Source organism: Pelophylax lessonae (assembly GCF_965119305.1).
Source record: "Pelophylax lessonae genome assembly, chromosome: 1".
NCBI lineage: Eukaryota > Metazoa > Chordata > Amphibia > Anura > Ranidae > Pelophylax > Pelophylax lessonae.
In genome coordinates, this window is record NC_138768.1 from 117315218 (window position 1) to 117337213 (window position 21996).

General features: G+C 43.8%; 1 protein-coding gene across 1 annotated transcript in view; it reads left to right on the forward strand.

Annotated features, from left to right (window-relative positions):
* Positions 1–21996, forward strand: part of TRIM23 (tripartite motif containing 23) — a 35640-nt gene that overhangs the window by 10285 nt on the left and 3359 nt on the right. The window contains exons 3-10 of the mRNA XM_082243910.1: positions 102–223; positions 3797–4075; positions 6337–6519; positions 14216–14431; positions 15694–15828; positions 17389–17518; positions 19863–19973; positions 21720–21844. Of these exons, the coding sequence (XP_082100036.1) occupies positions 102–223; positions 3797–4075; positions 6337–6519; positions 14216–14431; positions 15694–15828; positions 17389–17518; positions 19863–19973; positions 21720–21844 (1301 nt within the window). The remainder of the gene's footprint in view (positions 1–101; positions 224–3796; positions 4076–6336; positions 6520–14215; positions 14432–15693; positions 15829–17388; positions 17519–19862; positions 19974–21719; positions 21845–21996) is intronic.

The window sequence follows — 21996 nt, forward strand, 5'->3', positions numbered from 1 at the left end:
GGTTCTGCCCGTGATCCATACGCTAACATGTGAACGGAGCCTAAAATATTCTCTCCTTCTTCCTTTTTTCTTTTTTAATTAAAATCTTTTGTCATGAATAGGAGACTCTGGAGTTTGGGGTCTAAAGAAAAATTTTGCTTTATTGGAACTTCTCGAGCGGCTGCAGAATGGGGCCAGTGGGCAGTGCAGCTCTTCAGAGGAGTCTATAGGAGGATCTGGAGAGGTACGTTCCTGTCAATTGTGGTTTTTTTTAGTTATTTTTTGTAATATGTTTTTATCTTAGAAAAGGGAAAAAACAAAAAATTGTGCACCTGCAGCAGCATCTGATATCCCATTATGATCCATTACTTTATTATTTAATTATTATTATACTCTATATATTCATAGATAATCAATAGATTGATATAATTTTAAATGTTATATTTACTTTCTTGTTAATTCTGTACTGCAGCTGATCTTCCCCAATTAATGACTTTCCATGTATTGTTCTGCCCTGTGTCTGTGTGAAAGTGACATCTTGGTAGAGGCAGGCTTTTTTCCTCATGTCGGAATTTCAGTAAGGAGAACTGTAAATAGTACAATAGTGACATCACCAAATCTCCTGAAATGAGCAACAAAAGGCAGCAGTGCCTTAGATCTCACACTGTAGATATACAGCTATGAGGCTGAAGGTACAGAAGTTCCTAGGTGGCCTCACATGCTAGGAAATTGACTGCTATTTTTGGGGGGATTAAAGAAATAGGATACTATTTGTCAGGGTTCTACTTAGGCACTATACCAATTCTAAAAGTTTTTTTTCTCATAACAAGGCAAATCTTCGCTTTGGATGTATCATGATCTAAATCATGGGTGTCCAACCTTTTGGCTTCTCTGGGTCACATTGAGTGTAGAGAAATTTTCTTGGGCCGCATATAAAATATATACTATAGTTAAGGTATATAAGTAATAAAATGCCACCGCGCCACCCGCACTTCCCATGCCACCGTGCCCCCCGCACTAATTTAACACAACTAGAGGATGATCATATGAAATTGAATCAGTATACAGAGGTTTACTTCTTCTGAGTGATAATAAAGGAACACTCTAACCACCATGACCACGTCAATGATTTGAAGTGGTCATGGTGGTAGGAGTCAGAAACACTGCATATGCTCGCGCCCCCCCCCCCCCCCCCCCCCCCCCGAGGCAGCCTCTGCCTACTGTTAGCTGGAAGCTGCTGTGACCGTGCCCCTGACCTGACTTTCTTCCTCCCCAGCAAAAAAAATTGTCAGGTGGCAGTGGGCCGCATTGCCTGAGGTTCCGGGCCGCAGGTTTGACATGCCTGATCTAAATGAACAAAAGTCTGTTTACAGTCGGCTGCATATAGCGCTATCATGGGTCCACCTGTGCCTGTGGATGCAATCTGAATAGGCACTGATGTAAAAAACAATTTTGCCATCCATCCTGTTCAGCACGGATTCAGCATGAAATCCATTCACCAATGCCCTGCTAAATGCAGTGGGGGGGTCTCCGTGTAAAAGAGCTCTTAGTGTTCACAGGGATGTTCGGTTGCAGATTGTGGCGTAGAACTGGGGGAATCCATAGCGGAGAAGGATCTGGGTGTTCTGGTAGATCATAAGCTTAATAATAGCATGCAATGCCAAGCTGCAGTTTATAAAGCAAGCAAAGTCCTTTCTGTATTAAGAGAGGCATGGACTCCAGAGAGGGAGAGATATCATTTTGCCCCTGTACAAATCATTAGTAAGACTTCATCTGGAATATGCAGTTCAGTTTTGGGCACCAGTTCTTAAAAAGTATATCAGGGAACTGGAGAAAGTGCAGAGAAGGGCAACCACATTGATAAGAGGCATGGGGGAGCTCAGCTATGTGGAAAGATTAGAGGAACTGAATTTATTCTCTTATGATCAACATGTATAAACACATAAGGGGTCCATATAGTAAACTTGGTGTTGAGTTGTTCACTTTAAGGTCATTACAGAGGACAAGGGGGCACTCTTTACGTTTTAGAGGAAAACCGATTTCGTCTCCAAATACAGAACAGTTTTTTTTCACTGTAAGAGCTGTAAAAATGTGAAATAGACTACCTCTGAGGTGGTTGTGGCCAGCTTAGTATATTAAAAAAAAAAAAAAAATGTAATGGCTGGTGTCATATCTTATTACCTGTGCAGCACCATGGCAACTAGAGATGAAGCCGAGGGTTTGGCTCCACTTTAACAAATCTGTCAACAATGGACCCTGCCAGGATTAAAGCATTATTTCCAAAAGTGATATTTCAGTTATAGACAGAACCCAGAAGACTAAGTCAGCCCCATATACAAGTGCATCTCAAAAAAATTAGATTATGATCAAAAAAGGTAATTTATTTCAGTAATTAAAGCGGAGTTCCACCCAAAAGTGGACTTTCCGCTTTAGGTAGTTCTAACCCCCTGACATGCCACATTTGGGGGGGGGGAGCGGGTACCTAGTTTTGACATGTACCCGCTCCTACTTCCGCACGGAGCCCTGAGCGGAAGTTCTCCTTCTTCCTCCCTGCAATCTTCTGGGACATGTCAGAGGTCCCAGAAGATTGCCGGCCAATCACGACGCGTAGCGCAACTCGCACATGCGCAGTGCGTAACCGGCTGTGAATACGCAAACTGTCACACCTGGGTGCCCACACCAATGATGCTGGCGCCGCAGAGGAGAGATGGAGAAGAGCGAGGCTTCGGGCGGCCGCATAACTGGACCGTTAGACAGGTGAGTGTGTTTAGGCTGGAACTCCGCTTTAAGTTCAAAATGTGAAACCTTATATAGATGTTACACACACAGTGATATATTTAAAGTATTTCTTTTTTTTAATTTTGATGATTATAGCTTACAGCAAGTGAAAACCCAAAATTCGGTACCTCCGAAAATTGGAATATTACAATAAAAAAAAGGATTTATTTAATACAGAAATGTTGGTTCACTGAAAAGTATGTCCCTTTACTGTATAGTATACACTCAAAACTTTGTCAGGGCTCTTTGCATGAATTGCTGGATCATTGTGGTGTGTCATGGAGGCGATCAGCCTGTGGCACTGCTGAGGTGCTATGGAAGCCCAGGTTTCTTTAATATTGCTCATCTGCATTGTTGGGTCTGGTGTCTCTGATCTTCCTCTTGACAATACCCCAGGGATTCTCTATGGGGTTTAGGTCAGGCGAGTTTGCTGGCCAATCAAGCACAGTGATACCATGATCATTAAACCAGGTATTAGTACTTTTGGCAGTGTGGTCAGGTACCAGGTCCTGCTGGAAAATTAAATCAGCATTTCCATAAAGCTGGCCAGCAGAGGGAAGCGTGAAGTTATCTAGAATTTCCTGATAGAGGGGTGAGCTAACTTTGGAATTAATAAAACACAGTGGACAAACTCCAGCAGATGAAATGGCTCCCTAAATCACAGTGGAAACTTCACATTGGACCTCATGCAACTTGGATTCAGTGCCTCTTCACTCTTCCTCCAGGCTTTGGGACCTTGATTTCCAAATGAAATGAAAAATTTTCCCCAGTCCGTGATTACTTTTTGGACAGTGCTGATTGGCCCTGTGACGATTACATCCTCACTTTTCTCTCTTCCTCCCACCCCCCCCCCCCCCCCAAAAAGAAAAAAAGACTGATTTTACTGGTGTGGGTTTAAATGAATAAACATGTATGATGAGCATTAATGGCATAGTCCAGAGAGCAGACACTATTATTATTATTAGGCGCAGATTTATTAAACCCCGGACCATTCTATCATAATCAGAAATGATGTGTGATTTTTATTTATTTTTTTCAGAGTATAGTCCGCTGTGATGAAGATGAAGCCCACGTGGCTTCAGTATACTGCACTGTATGCGCCACTCACCTGTGTGCAGACTGCTCCTTGCACACCCATTCTACCAAGACCCTGGCTAAGCACCGGCGTGTTCCTTTAGCCGACAAACCGTATGAGAAAACCCTGTGCCCCCAACACCAAGTCCATGCCATTGAGTTTGTGTGCTTAGAAGATGGCTGCCAGACCAGTCCCCTCATGTGCTGTGTGTGCAAGGAGTATGGAAAACACCAAGGCCACAAGGTAATATTACTTCCTCCAGGGAGAATACACACTGGGGTTGATTTACTGAAACTGGAGAGTGCAAAATCCGCTGCAGCTTTGCATAGACACCAATCCGCTTCCAGGTTTTATAGTCAAAGCAAGCTGAAGTAAGAAGCTGATTGGCTACCATGCACAGCTGCACCAGATGTTGCACTCTCTCATAAATCATCCCCAATGTGTGAACTGAAAGGCAAACTTCCAGCCAATGTAGAAAGTTTCATTCCGGTCTTATTTTTATTTATTTTTTTATTTTCCAAGCTGAGTCAGTATTCACTACCTGCAAGAGGGGTTGTAAAGGTAGCCCTAGACCTCAATTGTTGGGGTGCATGATGTCATAAAAACCCATGTAGTAGATCTTGATAATATTGTATTTATAAATGGGGGAGGGGGGATTGGGTTAATGGAGAACAAGGTTAGTTGACTCGTAGAGCTTAGTTTAGAAGTTAGGTTAATGTGATACTTATAATTTAGGTGTTGGGTGTCTTTTCTTTGGAGGAGAGGGGGAGGGGGGGGGGGGGTAGTTTAAATTAGAATTCCAGTAACATTCCTCAAAGTTTGGATTTTGTGGGGAAGGGGGTTAGTAGCTCTCCACTGGGCCTCATTCACACGTTTGCTACTTGTCATGCAGCTTTGGACATAACAAGTCACAGCCCATTATTTTCAATAGCACTCATTCAGATTGCTGCACCTTAAAGTCGCAGCAATTTTGAAAAGGTGCCTGCACTACTTTGGTGCGACTTTTTATGCGACCTTAGGTACAGAGAGTGTAAAGTCGCACTGGAAATTGTGCGACTTTAGAGTCACGCAAGTGTGAATGGAGCCTTAACCCCTTGGCGCCAGCCACGCACAATGGCCTCTTGGCAGGTAGGCCTTGACACTGAGCAGCAACATATTTGCATTCATTAGTGTCAAAACATCTGTGCTAAGAGCGTGCGCCCTATATGCTCCCGGCACAGTTACCGGCGGCTAACGGATAACTCCCGAACGCTACTTGCGATCAGAAGCTTTCCGATCATGTGACTGCCAATCATGGCGATCACATGATCATAAACTCCACCCCACCTCCCGGCACCCTAAACCCCTTTTAAAGTGATTAAGGGGAAGAGCACTGTTGCTGGGATAGAATTTGAGTGCAAGGTGTTAGCAGTCACTGGAACCTGCGTAAAGAGGATGCCTTCCAAAGTGAACCGTGACAACAGTGGGATTTTTCTGTCTTGTCGGAAGATTCCTATTTGCATCCTGTCGTGTGTCTGGGGAGAAAGGAAGAGCTGGGAAACCACACTAACCGTTACTTTCTCTCTAACATTTCCCCACTTTATCTGAAACACAAGAAGTTCCGACCGGAGTTCCACTTTTAATTGTTAAGAGGGTAAAGTGGTAAAGTCCGTGTTGATGGGGGAATCTGTCCCTCTCTGCTATTGTATTCTGACAGCAGGAGGTTTGCCATCCTTTAGAATACAGTGATCACTGCTGGCTGCTATAGCCGCCGGCAGTAATTGTGCAAAAAAAAAAACCCACAGACTGCTTGCGCTAAAGTCAGTTCAATAGATCTACTTCAATACAATCGGCTCTCCTCATAGATAGATCACATTTTAGCCAGTTCCTGCTGAACTGGGCGAATTTTGATCCTCTATGGCTGGCTTTAGTGTTTTCCCCACTTTTGCATGCTTGTGTGTAGGGTGGAACTGATAACCACATTTTTTTTTTTTTCATTTACCGTATTTATATTTTTTTTCGTTGAGTACGGTACTGATACTTTGTCAAGTGCTTGCCGATACTGAATACTGACACCTTTGCAGTACGATTTGAACCCATACAAAATGAATGGGCTCAGATCACACTGCAAATAATCGATTTGAACTGGAATGGGTTAAAATTCATGTCCGAATCGCATGTGGTTTCCCACACTGCTCCTGTGTGAACCCAGGCTGAAGTCACTATGACAAGCCTGGGCTCACACAACTGGTGGGGGAAACTTAATTTGATTCGGACTGGAATCGCACCACATTCCTGTTCAAATCACATGCTCTTGTTTGCAGTGCGATTTGAGCCCATTCATTTTGTGTGGGTACAAATTGCACCGCAAAGGTATCCGTTTAAGGGATCGGAGCATTTGTACGAGTAGTCATGCAAATGCTTCATATCGGCACCATCCTACTTGTGTGTTTTTCTGCCTGAGCACAGTTTGATGTCTGTTTTTAAAACATCGCTCAACATAACTTCTCTTTACTTCCCTATAGCATGCTGTTCTGGAGACAGAAGCCAGCCAGATTCGTGCCTCCATCTTGGATATGGCACATTGCATAAGGAGCTTCACTGAAGAGATCTCGGAGTATTCCCGGAAGCTGACGGGCATTGTTCAGCAGATTGAAGGGGGAGAGCATATTGTGGAAGATGGTATTGGAATGGCACACACTGAACATGTAAATACGAACTGTGTCTCTAAAGATAAATACTACAGAGTCTATTTATAAAACATTAATTGGCTGAATATCAGAAGCATTCGTACAAGCTGAATGTCATTTTCTCCCCTTTTTTTTTTTTCCTAACAGTGTTATTCCCATAGCTTAAGCTTTATCTAGTGGCCAAAATGCTGTATATTTTCTCCCTGCGCTATTTCTGAAAACTATACCACAGTTTTGCCACTAGATGGAGCTGATGATACAGGAATTAATCTATTAGAAAAATACAGCGGAATTTTGTTCAGTTTGGACAAATGTTTCTGACATTCAATCCAAGGGGATGTGATGGGTTCATTTTAAAGCTGATCTTCACCTTTTACTGTTACTTTAATTAGTTTGATTGGGCCAAGCTGGCACAAAGTAACCATTTTATACACTGTGCATGTTGTATAAATAGGGTGTAGCCTCCAACTACATACAGTATACAGCTCTGTTTTCTGGCAGTGGGCTGGGAACTTCCCTTTCCATTCCCAGAACAAAATTGAGTTGGGCAGAGCACTGCTTAGCCATTCATAGGCAGCTTTGTATTCTCTGAATGCAAAGCTTCCACTGATTGGCTGAGGCGAGCTGATAACATTAGAACTTTTTGTTTACAGGTTTGGGATTTGGGGAGATTTTACCTCCCTTCCTGTCCTTTTGACACTAGAACTAGAAATAGAGGGGGTGGATATTAGTGGAGACAGAAATAAAAACATTCAGACATTCTAGCCCTTACCCGCAACACAAAGATTATTTTTTGTATCCATGGAATGGTTTCTCCAGTGAGAGGAAATCATCCCAATAAGGGTAAAAATAACCATAAAAAGCAGAGAACTTATCCCTGCCCCATCTAAAACAAAATAACATTTTTTATTAGGAGTTGAGCTTTAAACAGCAGAAACATCCTTAGGAGGGCAAGATTAAAAAGTGCTTTACCTGGAATTGTAAATGCAAAACAGAGTTTCATGAAGGTCACATGTTTCAATTTAGCATGAATAAAGAAGCATGGAACTTTTATCAAGCACTTTTAGTATATTGTCGTCCTAAAAGTTCCATGCCTCTTTATTTATGCTAAACTTTTTTTTTTTTTTTGGTTATCTACATTTAAAGTTAAGTCAATTGAAAAAAAATTTAAAGCAACTATAAAACAATGTTAGAAAATAACTTTTTTTTTCTATTATTTTTGCTACAAATTACGAAAACAACCACAAGTGGCTATCAAAAAATGTTTTGATATGGATACTACTTGATCAGCTCTAAAACAAATGGATATGAAATGTGTAGTGATTACCTGCTAGTAGATACATTTGAGCGAAATGTATAAACTCTTTCCTGGTGGTAGGTGTATTCATCTTCCAACTACATGAGGGTCCCTTAAAGCAGATTTAAAACCTCTGGTTTGATGTGTATCGAATATCTACAACATAAAAAGTTATATATTGCAGCTTACCAGTACCTAGATGTAGTGGTTGCCTTTGTTTTCTTCTTTTTTTTTTTTTTTAGGCTTCTTTTCCCTTTATTTTAACCTTGTGATCCATCTAGTAACACACTTTCTGTAATCGTCTTCCAGGGCAGCATCTGAGAGATGGTTCCTCCCACCTGAAATAGTAAACAAAATAGTCCACCATTATAAAAATGTCAGTCGTGCTTCAGTTTGATTGTGTTTCCTCCAGATCCACAGGAGCTGCAGCAGTTTATTTTTTTTCCCAGTGTCTGTGCTAGTTGCAGGGGACTCCCTGGCCCGCCTCCCATTTAGCCCATCTGGCTTTTGGTAGTGCAGGCCAGGGACAGCAATTCGAGCCAAGCTGGCTTCCTATTGAGGGGTATGCAACCATCCCCCCAGCTTTACAGAATGTCGATGGTATTCCCTTCAAAAGAGTTGCCTCTGCACCTGACGGCCTGTCTGCCTGGATCCCACTGGCAACCTGCTAAACAATGAGCTGTCCCTCTGGCCGACAGACTTGTCACCCACAAACAGTGCACTTCCGGTCCACAGCCATCTTGGTGAAGGAGCTAGACAATAGAGCAGGGCACTTCCGCTGACGTCACTTCCAGGCGGCGGTGCAAATTTAAAAAAAAGGAAGAAGGGGGGGGGGATGGAAGCACAAATGGACTCCCTTCCCCAATAGAGCATCAGGCTGAGGGGACACCAGGAGAGCAGTGGCAGTGCAGGTATGTCCACCAACCTGCATGGGGTCAGCTGGGGGCAGGCTAATGTTGCAGCAGGAAGCAGGGGCTCTCTGGGGCTGACCATGTCGGATGCTTCCCCACCCTGCTCTGCAGATCCTGCCAGTCAGGACAGCTCCAAGGTAGGGCACTCTGGAGTTTCCTCTGTCTTTACCTCACTACAAACCGTTATTTATGTTTGTGTATGGCAACCGCCTATCTCACTGGGTCCTTTGTGCTAATTTACAGACAAAGATCCCAGAAGAGAAAAGGGCAAAGACAGGCAGAAAGGCATGTGCCTCTTGCGGTTACAGGTTTCCTCCAGAATGGAAAAAAAACATTGGGCCAAAAAATGCATCAACAAAATGGTGGCCAAGGGATCATAGGGGTTCCTTTTTAAAGACATGCTCAACTCTTTCAAAAAAGGAAATAAAAAGCACGATTGGGCCACTATGTTTGGCTATAGAAAAGCTGGAGGTTCCAGCCAGACCAGTACCCAGTCTACCAGCAGGCCACCCATCCCCTTGTGCAGCGGGGAAGAGGTGGACCTAGCAGAACAGAAAGCAGATTTAGATGTCTCCGAATCAGAATCCAAAGACGGCCTATGCTCGGATTTTGATGATGAAGACTCCACATCAGTAGGCACCCTTTTTCCTTTGGAAGACACGGACAATCTGCTGAAAGCCATAGCAGATAAGCTGAGCATCAAAGAGCAAAAAGCTGCAGTGCTTTCCTTACATGATAAGATGAATAAAGGCTTACAATTGAAAAAACCAAGAACAATCCTTGTACATGAGACTGAAAAACATAGTCCAAGAATGGGAAGAGCCGAAAAATAAGCTCTTCACACCACCTGTAATTGGGGGCAGATATCCCTTTGCAGAGGAGGATACGAAATCCTGGGTAAAATCCCCTAAGTAGATGCCTCCTTCACCAGAGTCCCAAACGAGTCTGAATTAGCCTTTGACGACTCTGGGACCCTCAGTGATCCCATGGACAAGGAGATAGAGGCACTGCTAAAGGGAGCTTGGGAAGCTGGAGCAGCTGATCTAAATCCGGCTATGGCTTCCAGCTGCACAGCCGGGACCTTATTAGTCTGGCTGACTCAGCTGCAATAGCTGCTAGGAGATACCCCAAGGGAAGAGTTAGTAAGGACCATACTCGCACTAACCAGAGCGGCAGCCTTTCCTGCAGATGCTTCGGCTGAGGCTGTGAGGGTATTGGCTTGGACCACTGGTCTTATTAATTTGGCCAGGAGAGCACTGTGGCTGAAGTTGTGGGGAAGGGGACATTGCTTCCAAAAATTGTTTGTGCTGAATCCTCTTCACAGGTGATTTACTGTTCAGGCTGGACTTGGAAACGGTTCTGGACAGAACCGCAGCCAAAAATAAAGGGTTTCCTGAAACCAAAAAATAAGCAGGGGAAAGCGCCCTTTCGTCAGTCCAGGAGATTTATTAAAGAAATGAGACCAAAGAAGCGCTAGACACAACAAAACAAAAAAGGCAAGGGAGACTATCCTCAAGCCTTCCATTCCAAGAAACCGAAAGTAATTACTGTCTCCGGGGGGGAAGAGATTGGTGACCTTTACTCAACAATGGAGGAAGATCACAAAAAAATGATTTTTCTACCCTTCCCCCAACCAAGTACCTGGTGACGACACTCCCAAAAGACACAGACCACGCAGAGCCTTTTTATGCGCACTAGAAAACCTACTAAAACAAAAAGTGATTTGTCACGTCCCATCGGAAGAGGAAAACATTTGCACATATTTGCAAGGAAGAAGCCATCATGCAAGCTAAGGCTCATAGTGCACCTCAAACCACTCAACAAAAAGATAAGGTACAAGAGATTCAGGATGGAGTCCATCTACTCGGTCAGGAATATCCTTCCGGCGGGAGTATTCATGGCTACAGTAGATCTGCAAAAAGCATATTTACAAGTGCCAATAAAGTCATCAAAGATACTTCAAGATTTGCGGTCCAAGGCCCAGCCACCACTCTACATTTGCAGTACACAGCTCTACCTTTCGGCATTTCTCTGCGCCCAGGATTTTCTCAAAAATAATGGCAGCCCTAAAAAAAAAACCTAAGATAGCATATGCGTGGTGCCATACCTAGACCATCTGCTGTTCTTTGCCAAATCAGCAGAGAGCCTGGAAGCCAATCTGCACAAGATCATCTCTTACTTGCAAAGCTTAGGCTGGATAGTGAATGCAGAATGCAGAAAAATCCCAATTAACCCCAAGCCAGAGAGTCCTGTACTTGGGCTACGTACTAGATACCAAAATAACCAAAATTTTCTTAACTGAGGAAAAGGTTGAGAAAATCAGAGGCTATAGTATCTCTGATTGGGACCAAATTCATGACCATCAGACGGGGCATGGAAGTGTTGGGACTAATGACGTCCTCAATTCCAGCCATCACCTGGGCACAGCTCCATATGAGGCCTCTACAAAATCACATTCTGGCCCAATGGGATGGCAACACATCATTCCTAGAGATGATTTTGGTTCCTCGTCCAGTCAAAAGAATGCTCCAGTGGTGGCTCAGCCTGCTGCTTTACCTCAAGGGACGCAGAACGTTCTGGTGCGGATCACTGAAGATGCTAGCACTCTGGGATGGAGAGCTCCTATGATGGATCGCTGTGCACAAGGAGCATAGAACCCCCATTGGTCCCAAGCATCCTCAAACATGAGGGAATGAAAAGCCGTAGAGGAGGCGCTAAAAGCATTCCAACCGGCCATTCAGGGCAAAAATGTCCAGATTCAGTCAGACAACGCCACAACTGTGGCATACCTGAACAGACGGGGGGGGGGGGGGGGGGGACAAAATCGACTTGTTTAATGGGCCTGACAAAAATGACATTGTCATGGGCCGAGAGAAACATCAGATCCATCTCCGCCATCCATCTGAAGGGAACCCACAACACGCTGAACACAGAGCTGGTCCCATGAAGTTTATCAGAATCCTGACATGGGACCTCTCCAAGGTACCAAACGGATTCCTCTCTGAACCACTGGAGGAATGCAAAGCTAAAAACCTTGCACTAAAAACAGTACTAGTGGTCCTTGTGTAAGCAAGGAGAGCTAGCGAAATTTGGGCTCTGTCTACAGTACGATAGAACCTTACTGTCTGATTAAGATGGATAAGATAATCCTCACCCCAGACCCAGCTTTTCTTCTAAGTCTCTTCAACTTTCCACAGAATACAGAATGTGGTCCTCTCCTTTCTTCCAGGTTTGATGGATAGCGGGAAAAAAGCCACATACAACATGATGGATATAAGAAAAATTCTCTTAGCTTACCTTAAGAGGACTAAGGATTGGCGAAAAACTACCACACCATTCGTTCTCCATGCAGGAGTCAACAAAGGGGAGCAGGTCTTGAAAAATACAATAGCCAGATGGATAATGCTTGCTATTCAGACAGCCTACCAAGCACAAAACCTTGCTCCACTGAGCAGAGTCAAAGCCCACTCTGCAGGGCCGCGACATGGTCAAGCTTCAATACCTTCACAAGGCATTACCGCATTCAAACCACTGTCCAGTCAGGACCAGACATTTTGTTGCAAGGTGCTCCAGTCCTTATCCCCTCCCTAGTAAGTTCTGCTTGATACAACTTTTCAGATGCTACCCTGGAAGACGATTAGAAAAAACAGAGTTCGGTACCTGATAACTAAGAAATCTTCCAGGGCAGCACTCGTTACCGCCCTAAACTATATTTTTTTTCGGATTCATAAGCTTACTGAGGGTTCCTTTGGTGCTTTACTAATACTGAGGCACACAGGTATGGCTGAGCCTTTTAGAATGTTGGACTATTTTGTTTCCTGTTTCAGGTGGGAGGAGCCAATCAGATGCTGCCCTAGAAGACTTCTTAGAAAAAGAGTTACTAGGTACCTAACTCCGTTTTTCTGTCCTAGGGTGACAATGCTTGATTACTGCACTGTATATATGGAGGAGCAGTGTTGTCACCATTGAATAGGAAGTGTGTTAGGACTACACTCTGAACTACAGAACATGCCCCCTGTGTTATGCAGATAAGGAAAGGGGGTGTCTGGTAGTCCAGAGGTGAACTGGGGAAGGCTGGTAATGCTGCTTGAGATAACACTGCAGAGTACATAGGACAACACTGGATTCCTAACCGGATAGTACTTTTTCTACACTGCACATCCAATGGATATAACAAAATGCTTGAATGAATGGACCATTTTTTTCGTTCAGCCAGTGTAAAGCTGAGCATAGATGGATCAAAATTTGGTCGATTTCAGCAGGGACCGGGTGAGTTTCAATCCATGTATGGCCACCCCTGTTCAACAGAAGTAGATCGGGGATTTTGTAAAATAATCTTGGCTGGGAGTGGGGGGGATTTCTCCATCCACCTCCCTTGTGTGACTTGACATTGTATTCTGACAGATGGTCTTGCTGAGAGTACATTTTTCCAACAATTCTGTGGCTTGAGCAGAGGCAACCACACATGGATCAAAATCGATTTAGTCCCTGAACCGGACAAATTTCAATCCATCTATGGCCAGCTGCAGTCCTGGTTCACACTAGTGTGATTTCAGATTGGATTTGAGTTGCACAGAATCCCATGGAAATGGACAATGGAAATCACATTGCTTTCAATAGTGTGCATTCACATCAATGCAGCACTGCGTAGTGAAATTTTTGGAAAAAAGGTCTCGTACTACTTTGATGTAATTCTAGTGTGATTTTTCATTTTTTTTGGCCCATAGAATATGTAAACCACACCCAAAATATAACCAAGTCGCACTACATAAGTGTACTGACAGTAGTGTGAACCTAGTCTTATACTGGTATATCGAACAGTCAAAGAAGAGAAAATAAAAGAACTGTATTTTAAAGCGGAAAGGATCGCCGCTACTCCCGACCAGCCCAGGTGAAAAAATAAAGAGCTGTTTCGGTGTACATGTCTCCACCAAGCCACACACACTGATGTATTTCACTCCGCCCACCAGGGCTTAGTCCTAATGCTCCCCTTTGACACAGCCCAGGTGGGAGGGGCGAGATGTATCAGGGCGTGTGGTTTGGAAGACCTATAGACTGAGGCCACTCCTTATAGTTTTTTTTTTTCACCTGGGCTGGTCGGGAGTAGTGGCGATCCTTTTCGCTTTACATTTACTAGCCGTCTGGATTGGTATCGGGACGAGCCTGCAGCCCATGTTCTGGGACACGGGGATTTACAGATACCTCCATTTGTGGTATACCTCTAATGATAGCTGGCACAGTTGCCAGTATTTAAGCTCTCAACCAGTCTTTAGTGCAAGGTAGTGGATTGTCCATCAATCCTAAGTGACTGTATCTATTTGCTCAATCTAATGTTCTGGTATGTACTTGTCATTACTGGCTACATGTTCGTAATAAAAGCAGCCTGTGCAATGGATTCTTGGTCCTAGTACTCGCATCTCTCTTGATTATTGGACTGTACTGTACATGTTTTAGTCTAATACATTTTTTTTATTTTTTTTTTTCATCCATCACGGTCATGTCCTAGGTCCCAGGGACAGCCGAAAATGCCCGCTCTTGTGTTCGAGCCTATTTTTCTGATTTACATGAAACGCTGTGCCGTCAGGAGGAAATGGCGCTCAGTGTTGTGGATGCACATGTGAGAGAGCAGCTCATCTGGCTGAGGCAGCAGCAAGAAAACATGACCATCCTATTGTCTGAGGTGTCCACTGCTTGCCTGCATTGTGAGAAGGCTCTGCAGCAGGTAAACTGTGCCTTTTGTGTTTGATACTTGGTCAAATAAACTAACTAATGCCAGGATGGATACTCTAACTACTTGCTGACCGACGTACTTGTAAAAATGTCCTGTCAGCAAGTGGGTACTAAGAGGAAGCACTGGCGATCGGGGTTGGTGAAGGAGGATCTGAGAAGAAGCAGTGGGGGAATCTGAGATGAAGCAGTGGGGATCAAGGTTGGTGAAGGGGGGTCTGAGAGGAAACAGTGGGCATTAGGGTTGGTGTATGGGGATCTGAGAGGAAGCACTGGGGTATCGAGGTTGGTGAAGGGGGGTCTGAGAGGAAACAGTGGGCATTAGGGTTGGTGTATGGGGATCTGAGAGGAAGCACTGGGGTATCAAGGTTGGTGAAGGGGGGTCTGAGAGGAAACAGTGGGCATTAGGGTTGGGGAAGGGGGATCTGAGAGGAAGCACTGGGGTATCAATATTTGTTAAGGAGAATTTGAGAGGAAGCAGTGGGATCAGTGATGGTCACATAATTGTGTATCTGAATACTTTAAGAAATATTTGATCTAATTCCTGGGGATAAAACATTGTACATTGGTAATGCATATTACTATATTAATGCAAAGTGCTTAAAGATGTACAGCCAGATCTTGTTTGGCTGTACATCTCCTATGGATCACAGGGGTGCAGTTCATTCTGCGCTCCTGTGACCCGTTTTCTGCAGAGAGTAAACTGAAGTCCGCTGAAGTCACAGAAGTCGGTCCATCCACAGCGTCATCACGACCACGGAGTCGGGATCTGCTAGGTGCCTATACTGACACCCGGCTCAGCCTTTCAGCGAGCCGCTGAGCACCTGAGCCGGCCGCTTCCCGCCCCTCCACAGCCCAGCACTTCAGCAAGGAGGGGACAGTCGGCAGCTCTCTGCTTGGAGAGCTGTCAGAACTGAGATATCGGCTGTGTTTGATCGCTCAGTTCTCAGTGTAGAGGCGCCGGGGGACAGATGCAGGATCGGACCGATGCTGCATCCACCTAGGTAAGTAGATTTAGGAAAAAAAATGGAATCCCATACATGTCCTTTTAAATAATTTTCTGAAATATCATATCGTGTCATCCGACGATAATGTTTATTAAAATAATTCTATGGTTTGGCATGCCTAGGTTACAAGAAAACCTGTAGAGCGAAATAAAGGGGATGCTTTATTCTCATAGATTTGAATTTAGCACCATGCTGAACACCAGGAACCCTTGTTTCTCGCTCTGTGTTAAAGGACTCTGTTCTCTCATAGGATGACTGCAGAGTGGTTCTGGCCAAGCAAGAGATCACCCGACTATTGGAGACTCTTCAGAAACAACAGCAGCAGTTTACTGAGCTGGCAGATCACATCCAGCTGGATGCTAGTATTCCTGTTACATTCACAAAGGTAACTATGACAATTGTACTTCTGTCAGACAGCCTAGTGTAGGTCATTGGTGATTCCCCTAAATGTACATTATACAGCATGTGGAATTTCAGCCCTCAGTCAGCGCCATATTGGACGCTCCAGGTTTGGAGACTCAGGAGCTAATTGGGGCGAATAAAAGACCTCTTATTACCTGTTCTTTAAAGCAGAACCTAACTGTATGTAAGCACCGCAAACTGAAAATGTTATTTAATTCAGTTTTCATATTTAAAGCAAACTCGCCCACCCCACTATGCCTTCATCTCTTTCCCTACCCCGTAGCATTTCCGGCCGTGGCCATCTTGAAGAAGGGCAGATGATTTATGTAACCTTTACCTCCTGGAATCCATCTGCCCTTAACTCAGGCAGGCAGGAGGATGTGACTAGCCGAGAGAGCCCCTCCTTCCTTCCTCCAAATGGATAGAAAAAAATGCCCATTAAGACTCGTGGGATGTATATTATTTAGGCCTAGACCAGAAAACAGGAAGCAACTGTAGAAATGTTAAACAAGTAAATATAATACACTACACCTTCCTATATTAGGATAGGATTTAAGGATGTATTAATTTTCATGTTGATTGAGAGAATTTAGTTTAGGCAGGTTACCATTTTGCTTTAATCTGTGGTCTATGATGGCCCCTCCTATAGGCTGCACCTTGGGTTCTTTTTTTAGATGCTGAACACTGCTGCATATCACCAAGGACTGATTTTATACCCCTCTCACACTCTAGTTAATTGGCTGGTCTTAGGCCAGAGGGTAAATGGGGGGGGGGAACTGAAAACTCAAGTAGGAGCTGCTGTACCAGCAATCTGCTGTTAGTACAGTGATCCTCCCCTGCTGTGGTATTGTGTTCTGATGGGGACGGCCAGGACAATCTGATCAGCTGATCGGGAGCCAGTTCGTAGATGTTTTTTTGTTCATGAGCCTTCGACAGAAGCCGCCTGCCATACACATGGGCTAAATGTCGCCCAGTTTCTATTGAATAGGCCGATATTTGGCCCGTGTGTACTAGGCTTTAGTTTCAGGCAATCAAGACTTGGCATGATAATAGCCACACAAAACAGAGAAGCTGCAAGACAATCTGACTACTTTTTTGTTGGTATGCAAAAAATCCAACAACTTGAAGATTAGGTAAACACTGGTCTGTGTTCTGGGTGTACAGACCCGAATTAGGTAAACTCTATGTGCACAATACAGTATTCTGTCAACAAAAATGCCAAAACTGTGCAGAGGCAGCAACAAAGAGGACCCTGCTGGATTGCACTGGCAGATAGTGGGAAACCTCGATTTGGGTATACCTGGGAAAGTCACCAGTATGGCTGTTGGTGGCCGTGTGCCACCCCTGAAAACCTTGGCACAGGTCACAGCCAATGCTGATCATACTGAAGCTCAGCCCTAAGTGCCCCCCAGAGCAAGCCCTTCACATTTTTTGCCACACATCGGGCTTGGTGATGTTGTCTGTTTTAAGGTCAGATGTGTTTATTTTTATACACAGACTCTAATATGTATTGGTTTATTTATTTTTTTTTGTTTTATTTTAGGACAATAGAGTTCACATTGGTCCAAAAATGGAAATTCGAGTTGTGACTCTAGGCCTTGATGGAGCGGGAAAAACAACTATTTTATTTAAGTTAAAGCAGGATGAATTTATGCAACCAATCCCAACCATTGGTGAGTGTTGTTGAAAGGGTCAGCCCCTCCAAAACGGATGTTTTATTGTCGGGAAGGTGAATTGAGCCACCCACAGGTTTCTTTTATCTCTCAAAATCTCAGGTAGTTCTTTCTAAGATCCCAGGCACGCTCACATGCTACAAACCTCACAAGGGGGGTCTCTATGTCCCTGCTGTAAATGCAAGAAAATGTTCACAATGCAGAGACCTACACTATAGAATTCCTGCTTGGTGACCCTTAAACAGCTTACTTATCTAATGGTAGGCTATGTATGTGGGAGTAAATAAGCTCTCGTAGCTGGTCAGCATTTAACTTACACGTGGTCAGATTAACCACTTCCCGTCCGCTGTATGTTTATAAACCTCCTCGGATGGGAAGGGTGATATCTCAGTCATTGCTGCAGCACTGATCAGGATATTATTCTTTAGGACCAGCAATTCTGCACAAAATAAAAGTAATCTGAGTGGCTAAAGAGCGTCTAGATTACTTTTACAGGCAGTAAAAGCTAGTTTTAGATCCTCCTGAAGAGGCCCTGAAAGGCTTCGAACCCTTATCAGTCGACCCTGAGGGACAAAAAAAAATTCTTATGAGCTGAGAAGGAAGGCCCACGTCTACGACGAGGTTCCTTGCCCTTAGTAGCCTGTGGAAGAAAAGTACTCTTCCCCCCCCACCTGTGAGACCTTTAACCACTTACGGACCGCCCACCGTGTATTTACGTCGGTACTTTGACGTTAAATACCGGGGTTATGGCAACAGATAGTTGACAAAACCCCGGTATTTTTTGAAACAGCGGGCAGTCTGCTTTAACATAAGGGTGGTCCCAGCAGTGGATTCGCCGCAGGATCACCTTTTATGGGCGGCGACGGGAGAGGTGCCCCCTTCCCGCTGCTTCCTGGTCGTTTTCCTTGCTTACCGGAGCCGTCGGTAGCGGAGAAAACGATCCGGTCTGCTCTCCTCCGCAGGAAGTCGAGTGGGGGCAAGATGGCCCCCACTCCATTCTATGACGTCATGTCGCTTCCTCCCAATGGCCTGAAAGAGCCCCTTTATTTTTCATCACTTGAGCCAAAAGACATGCCGAAGGCCCACCACCAAAACAAAGGCAAGCCATCAGGGGAGCCGCATCCAAAGATAGTTCGGCAATGAGGCCGGTACACACCATTGCCCTAGTGCCGCAAACTCTGACCGAGTGGGCTAAGCTCTTTTGCCGTGACCTGAAGGGGGCCATGACCTGCCGAGCTGCCCCCCTTCCATGGCCCTCATCGCTAGTAAGCACCCTGCCCCCACCCCAGGAACATTGGCCAGACCAACCACACAGCCCCAACATATGTGGAGGGGTGGAGCAGGTGAGGGACTCGGCAAGGGGGGTTCCAGCGGGAAGGAGGGGAACCCAGGGGGTCTGACTGTCCCAAGGAGAGCCCACGTCCTCAAAAAACTCCAGGGGGAGAGGGGGGGACAACTACTCACCATACCAGGAGCCAAGCGGACTCCGCACCAGACAGAACCCCTCTCCATCGAAATGGGGGGGCTATGGGCCAGGAGGAACGTTGCGACTCGGCCTGAGACCCGGTCGTATGCGACCTCGCGGGGCGTTTAACTTGCAGGCCAGCCCCTGTCCAGAGGGGCTATGTCGCGACCGACCTAGCTTGGAGCGGAGGTCTGCACGCGCTTGTTGGCGCTAGATTATACAGCCCGTTGCCCAGTCTGGCAGTTGATTGTAGATCTCACAGGAAAAATCCAGGAGAAAAAAAATTCTATTAAGAAAAAATTTGCAAGGACCAAAGATCCCAGCAAGGAACTAGGTCCATACTCCTGGCTAGGCAGAAAACTGAGTGGCTATAGGAGAGAGAGGGAGTATACCCCCTGGGACTGCCCATGGGTGTAGCCAGAATGTATTTCCTGCCTAGTGTCCTACTCCTGTAGGGGGCAGTATAACCCAATGATCCGTCAATGAACGAAAGAGAAATTACGTTTCTTACATGTATACATGTATGAGAGGAATATCAGAAGTGGCCCAGACTGGAAGTGGTTATAAATGCTGTAAAATGTTGCTGTTCCTCTTTTCTCTATGCCCTGGTCATATTGGATCCCATAAATCTGAATATCTAAAGAAAGACATGTCTGTATTTGCCATGTGGAAACCAGCCAGATCCTTTTGTTTTTTTGTCCAACTGTGACTTTAAAGTAGTGGTTTGATTTAAAATGATTGATGTGAGGCATATAGAGAGATTGTATATCTGGCCTTCTAATAAATAAGGCTAAATTCGTTTTGCAGTTGCTCTTAAAGAAATTTTTGCTTTACAGAACAGCTATGTCTTATGTTTAACCCTTTTTTTTTCTTCTAAAGGTTTTAATGTTGAAACAGTTGAATATAAAAACTTGAAATTTACTATTTGGGATGTTGGAGGCAAACACAAGCTGAGGCCTCTGTGGAAGCATTACTATCTTAATACTCAAGGTAAGTGTTGTCTTCTAAGAGAATCTCCAGTTAAAGTGGAATCCTCCCCATTTTTTTTTTTTTTTTTTTTTTTTTAAGGCCTCGTGTACATTGGCTGTCAAAAATGCTGTTTGCTGTTTTTTTTTTTTTTCCTGCCTCTAAACGCCCCTCTGTTAGCCTATGTGTCCATGCACTTTTAGAGGCAGGAAAAAAACAATCACATGCATGTTCAGGAGAGGAGCTTTTCGGCAGAACACCCAACGCTCCTAAATGCTAGCCGCATTTAGTGCTTAGGCGTTCATTCATCTCAATTGGCAGAACTTTTAAAATGAATGTAAAAATTAATAACATTCACTTCTTGACTGTGTGAAATTTACGATGTTTACGTTCCTCACTGACGTGAGATGTTAGCATTTTCCGATTTCTGTTTTCTCTGTATAATAGATGTTTCACTTGCATTCTGCTGTTACTGCCTTTCTAAATAAATAAAATATTTGAAAAAAAAAAAAAAATAACATTTATGTTAAAAAAAATGCTAGCTTCCAGGAACAAATCTAAAAGTAAAAAATCTGGCTAATCAATTAAATTTGCTTAATCCTTGTTCCGGGTCAGTGACTTAGATGTATTGATACCATACACCTACACAGTCAGGCAACAGCCATTTTCAAGAGGTCAGCAATATTGACCATGACAGCAGTGCCTTAAAAGAATAGTGCTGAGTGAAATATGACCTGCTACAGACCTGCACGATTCTGGATAAAATGAGAATCACGATTTTTGTGCTTAGAATAAAGGATCATCATTCTGGGCGTAACAATCTTTCACATTATACAAAAAAATTGGGTTAACTTTACTGTTTTTTTAGTTTTTTGTTTTAATTTATTGAAGTTGATTTTTTTCCCAAAAATGTGCATTTGAAAGACCGCTGCACAAAATTCGATGTGCTATAAAATATTACGATAGCGCCATTTTATTCTCTATGGTCTCTGCTAAAAAAAAAATTAGGAGTTCTAAGTAATTTTCTAACAAGTAATACTGATTTTTAACTTGTAAGCAACAAGTGTCAGAAAAATGCTTAGCCTTTAAGTGGTTAAACTGACCTCATTTACAGACCAAAGTTCAACCCTTTAATCTTTAAAAGAATGGAAGGATACAATGTTTCTTTTATCTCGCTTTTGCTAACATTGTCATCGGCTTCTTTTTTTTTTTTTTTTTTTTTTGACAGCTGTGAGTAGGAGAACCGCTCTGCACTGTTTACATGAATTGGGGAAATGCTAGTTTAAGATCGTAAGGGGGCTTGAATCGAGATCGCGATTTTATTATTTAACAATTCTTCTTGCAGCTCTATGACCTACCATTGCTGACCTCTCCTCTTGAAAATACTAGTTATCTAACTGGTTGTCTGCTGATCCATTCACTACGATATGCTACAAGTCTCTGACCAGGGACATGTATGCAGATCAGGAGTTGAAACCTCTCGATCGACATGCTTATTCCACTGAAGCTTGTGCCAGCCAAACCACTAGCATTCTTAGAAGAAAGCTTACATATCTACCTTGGACCAGTTTTCATTAGTTGTCCTTGGTTAGGTGTTTCCGTCAACTTTTTCGTAGATTAATTGATGAATGTTAATCATACATTTTGCACAAATACTCCGTATAGCATGACTAATATTCCAGCTATATCACTCAGTGATACCAGGGATGGGTTCTTGGCTTACTTTGGTGGATTCAACAGCAACTTTTATCTGGTTTTCATTTCCTCTAGCTGTAGTATTTGTAATAGACAGCAGCCACCGGGACCGAATCACAGAGGCCCACAGTGAACTTGCAAAGCTTCTTACAGAGAAGGAACTGCGTGACGCACTGCTATTAATATTTGCCAATAAACAGGTAATGTAATACCATTTATACAGTATATTATTTATATTTTATAATATTTCTATCCCATTCCTTATTTATGTACTATTATCACAAAACATTTACTGCATTTACTGTCGCGTGTCAACATTTAAAGTAAACCTGTATTTATTTTAAAGTTTGAA